Consider the following 5404-nt stretch of genomic DNA (forward strand, 5'->3'; position numbering starts at 1 on the left):
AATAGGATTCATTTATTAATCTTTTATCTATTTGTTTATTTTACAAACGGGATGTTACATTGATTGTGTTTCAGAATGGTTCTGTCTGTGAGGTGGTCAAGTAAAGTTTTGGGTTCCGGACTTATACTAGAGGAGTGCTTGTTTCCTATATGATTTATGTTAGTGGATCTATAATTCAATCTCCATCAGGAAGTGTGGGTCTGGCTATGTTTGGGTTGCGATGGTAGCGTTGCAAGGTCATCGTGAGAATGAGTCAACCTTCACGTCGAAGAGGGGTTCGAGAGGAATTGGCCAGATCGTCTGGTTTCCTAGAAGGTAGTAAGGAGTGATTTCGAGGACGAAATCTAATTTAAGTAGGGGAGTATTGTAACACCCTATTTTGAGTCGTTTCATAATTTGGGGCTGTGACCCGAAGATCAATTATCATAAGGCTTTAGACATTGAGGAAAGTGAGGTTTAGACCCATTTTGATGAGGGTAATGTAGATTATGTGATCTAAGAGTTCAACTTGTGTTTTGGAGCCCAAGGGTATAATGGTAAAGGTGATGGTTCATGCCTTTCATGACTTAAGGATTTTAGTTTGATGTTTTTTAAGTCAAATGTGATAGATAGGGTTGTAGAGCTCCTCAATACCTTTCCGTGGACATAAGGATCATCGAAAATGGAATTGGGATGTAGAAGTTATGACTTTTCGAAGTTATGACGAATTTAGGCTAAGCCATGTACGCTGGGCATATGTCGCGTGTACGATGGGCGTACTAGATATTGATGATCGGGTGTCCCTCTCTAGTACGTTGGGCGTACCAGATGTATGTTGGTCGTACGCAACTCATATTCAAGCCCTAACATGGGGTCTTGGACCCTATTTAAAGCCCTTAACTCATTTCCAACCCTTCTTATCTTCAGCCTCCATCCCCTCTAACCCTAAATTCGAAACCCTAACCCCATTTGGAAGGATTTTGAGCTTTGGAGTGATTTTTGCGGGATTTTTTTGTGCATTTGGAAGAAGAACTCCTTGGAGAAGTTTTGGTTGTCTTGGAGCTTGTAGATCCAGGACTTGTCCATCTTGATCTAGCTTCTGGAGATATAAAGTTTTGATCTTGATGGCTTTCTCATATAGATATAGTTTAGGTTATTGTTTATCATGTTTTAGTCCCATGGTTGTGGTTCTTATGAGTAAAAGTCACTCCAGAACCTTTGAGCCTCTAAGTCATTAAGTCATAAAAATCGGATCTTGGTGAATATAGTCCTTCCATAGATGATTTGTTGTTCATTTGATGAAGTTTGAGGCTTAGGGCATTGGGCTGGATCCCATTAAGCCATGCAAAATCATAAAGTCGGGAACTTTATGAATTAAGACATCCCTTAGAGCTTAGATTTGTGTTTTGGATGTTTTTGTCTTAAGCATTAAATCCTTAAAGTTGTAATTGGCCACCTAGGTAGTACGCGTAATGTATGGCATGGTTTCCTCGATTCGTCGTTGTGACGGGTTGTACATTAGGCTTCAGCATGTAGTACATTGGGCGTACTAGTCTGGTACATGGGGCGTACTCGTGAGATACCGTTATCGGGCCTTTTGTGCCTTGGGTCTTTTGGGAGTTTGGGCTATAAGTTGTTGGGTAAGATATATGAAGGGTAAATTGGTCTTTTACCTATTGGAATGATAGTATACAAATTAGACCTTGGGATATGGAAAATGCCTTAATTATTAATTAAGGATATTTTGGATGTGTTTAGTTTGAGGAGCCCGGTAGCAGCAGCGCGTGTGTGTTTTGGTTATCTTGGCTTGAGGTGAGTCTCCTCAATGTACCCGTGGGTCGCAGGCACCAATGCCGACCCACTAGGATCTGTTATATGCCAGCTGTCTTTGAGACTTTTGCATGGTATGTTGGGCTACACCCATTGTATGACAGGCTAGGACCATTTGTATGCTGGGTTGGGCCGATGGATTAGGAAGGGCAAGGCCCAATGTATGTTATGTTGGATGCTAGTTGTCCTTGTGACTCTTACATTGTATTTTGGGCTAGGCCCATTAGTTAGGAAGGGCTAGGTGTATTATTGTGGGATGGGCCTAATGTGAGGGCTAGGCCCAATGATATGTATGGTATGTGGTATTTTGGGGAACTCACTAAGTTTTGTGCTTACGATTTTTATGGTTATGGTTTTAGGTACTTTCAGTTCGAAAGGGAATGGCCTGGCTTGATCGCAGCATATCCACACATATTTTCACACTTTATGATATTTGAAATTGTACTCTGATAATTATTTTACTTGACACACTTTTGAATGGTTGATAAAAAATAAATGATGTTTTGTGTTGAATTAAAAATGAAAATTTTACCTTACGATTTTTGAGATGTTTCAAGATACATTTTATCCGACACAAAACACAAAAACAAAATGATAATATGACCATTTTCATCATTCATATCCGATTTTATGCATAATCAAACAACATAGTTTCATTAAGAGGTTATATACATTATCAAATAACATAGTTTCTTTAAGAGACAAATCTAGTCATAACTTCTTATTAAATCAGGTGACTCAGTCATACCTTCTAGTCAAACCTTCTAGTCATGCCTTCTGACTCAATCAGGTCTCTTACCCATCCATATCATATCTGACTCAACCATCAACTATCAAACAACCCTGAAAGTATCTATACGTTTGTTTTTGTTGTAACAATCCTCATCAAAAAAAAAAAAAAAAAAAAGAAAGTAAATTAGTCATTTCTAATGATTATAAAATGTTGGGGCAAAAGTTAAATAAAGAAAAGTTTGTTGGTGCTTAGGAAATTTTGATGAAAAATAGGAACCCGCGAACTACTAGAATTGATACGCATGAAACCGATTTCCATTCTTGCCTTAAGTTTGATACATCATATCAATATATTCGTAATAAAACCCAAAATATATCAATTAATTTTGTCTAAGAAAATCGTCCCAAAACCCTAAAAAACTTGAAGAAATCGGCGCGACAGGGCAGAGTAGAGGCGATTTCGCAAAATAAAAAAAAAATTCGAGTTTCTTCGACAATTGAGGTAAGCATTCATCGCCAAACTTATAATAAATCAATGAATACGTATTGCTTGTATCTGCTCCAATCGTCAACTGAGTTCCCGTCTCCTAAATCGAGCAGACAGTTCATTATTTAATAGCTTTCGAAATTTCAATTTTAGGTACCATACGATCGAATCTTGAAATTGTATATTATCTTGAATTTGAATTTACTAAACACCCAAATATTTACGTTTCTTTTTCAAGTGTAGGAATGGTTAAGACAAGGAGTATGACTATGAATGAAAGCAAGAAGAGGTTCAAGACATGTGACAATAATGATCCATCACCTTGGTCAGATCTTAACCATGAATTGCTTTTTACAGTTATGATGCAACTGGGAGTTGTTGATTTTCCTGGATTTAGTGGAGTTTGTAAGTCATGGAGGTCATTTGCACTTTCAAACAAAAACAAATTCATGGAATCCAGACCACCCATGTCCGTATCCATCTTTACAGAGTCTAATGAGCAAGACTACAACTATTATCTAGATGATATAAATACCGAAGGAAGAAGCTTCAATTCCATTCTTCCTCATTCTGGTGGAAGGATATGTGTTGGTTTTAGTTCTGGTCACTTGATCTTGTTTGGAAGTAAAACTCATGATTTCTGGCTTCTTGATCCTGTCACTAAGCATGGAGTCTATTTCCCTAATATCCCTTCTTCAGTAAGTGAGAATCCAGCAAAAATCAGGGGTTTTCTTGTCTTTTCACCTTCAAAATCCGGGTGGGTGTTTGTTATGACAGATGGATCCGCCAATATATGGTATTCTATATCGGGTCAAGGCGAATGGAATAATGTCTCATCAACTTCTCCTATTGTTGATTTACATGCTTTCAATGGAAAGATGTATGCCATAGACAATGCTCGACATTTATGTGAACTGACAATTAATCCTGAGCCTAAATTATTGATAATTGAAACCAAGAATTTTCCTAATTTTCCCAAACGTCAGCAGTTTTACAAATCACGTGAAAGTCTTTGTGTGATGGGATATTTTCCAGAAGGTTATTATCATGAATATCACAAGCTAGATTTTGAGGAAATGAAATGGGTGTTATTTAAAAAGACAAGCAATACTACAGGGGCATCATCTATTCGTAATAACATGAAGCCTAGTGGAGCTGTTAAACATGGAAAAAACAAGTTATTTATTTGGAATTGGAAACATATGGTATATCCCAAAATTGATTGAACGATAATCTCATACATGGGCGATGATGGGTTTTTAACTAGCACTTTTATCTTTTTTTATTTTGAATTCTCGTATGATTGAACATTTTCAAGATGTTACAACTATAAACTTTATCTCCTTTTGATTTAGTTTGGTGTTCTTTGCTTTAAATTTTTAGCTAATGCATTATGTGTAGCACATTGGCATGTTTTTTGTTATTATTTGAACCTTAGTTACCCTCATAATCAACTGAGCTCTCTTCATTAAGTGAATCATAAAAGTATGCTTACCTGACTTCATTAAGTGAATCAAAAAACCTTTGCTAGTAACATCAGTTAACCATAAGCACTTATATTTACCAAACAGCCCCATGAACTAAAAGTTACACAAACTTTTCCTGCAATAATTACAAAAACAGCCCCTATACTTGTTGCAAAACAGCTCCTACACTAATAATTACAGAACAGCCCCTCTACTAATTACAAAACAGCCCCTGCACTAATAACCTTTGAATTTTCGGATGTTGTTTGGTAAAAAATTAGGTTTTAAAAATGATTTTTGATGTTTTTTTTCGCCAGTATGTTTTTATAAATTTCAATATTTGTAGATTTAATTAAAATTTACGTACATACATGGCCTCAAACAATGAACCAATGATAATGCAAAAAAAAAGTTTGATTGACTAGAAGAATGTGATGATTTTGTGTGAAATCTTCAAAAAATATATATATTATGAAGCATGGACGTACTCACAGCCAATTATAATGAAAGATCTTCAACCAGTTTTTGAAAAAGATGCTGCTACAAAGCTTTAAAGAACAAATGTGATGAAATGCGAAAAAAAAGTACGATCTTTGAAAGTCCTTAAAAAATAAGGAGAATGGTGGGATCGAAAAATTAGGTGATAAATTTAAATCGAAATTTTTTAGCATACACTTTAGAATTATCATGAACACTAATAGTGAAGTATTATATAATGTAGGAAAACCCAAATGTCAAAGCCATTCGAAAAAAGCATCCTTCTTAAGAACTACAACTTAATTTCATGGGATCAAATATTTGGGCTAGCCCTCATCACCAACTGAATTTTTTTTTTTTTTTTTTGTAATTACGAATTAGTATTTAGCTAGGAATAAACCTAGAACTTTCTTGTTAAAAATATCTTTTTAGT

General features: G+C 35.8%; 1 protein-coding gene across 1 annotated transcript; it reads left to right on the forward strand.

Annotated features, from left to right (window-relative positions):
• Positions 1–2893: 2893 nt before the first annotated feature.
• On the forward strand, positions 2894–4328 carry LOC145117231 (uncharacterized). Its single transcript, XM_079053542.1, has 2 exons — positions 2894–3043; positions 3272–4328. Exon 2 carries the CDS (start codon positions 3274–3276, stop codon positions 4252–4254), a length of 981 nt encoding a protein of 326 aa, XP_078909668.1. The 5' UTR covers positions 2894–3043; positions 3272–3273; the 3' UTR covers positions 4255–4328.
• The last annotated feature ends 1076 nt before the right edge of the window (positions 4329–5404 follow it).

The sequence above is a fragment of the Lactuca virosa genome, chromosome 5 (genome assembly GCF_052849685.1).
Source record: "Lactuca virosa cultivar CGN04683 chromosome 5, Lactuca_virosa_CGN04683_v6, whole genome shotgun sequence".
NCBI classification, from domain to species: domain Eukaryota; kingdom Viridiplantae; phylum Streptophyta; class Magnoliopsida; order Asterales; family Asteraceae; genus Lactuca; species Lactuca virosa.

Coding starts and splice junctions, on each gene's coding strand:
- LOC145117231 (XM_079053542.1), top strand. CDS start 3,274: ATGGTTAAGACAAGGAGTATGACTATGAATGAAAGCAAGAAGAGGTTC.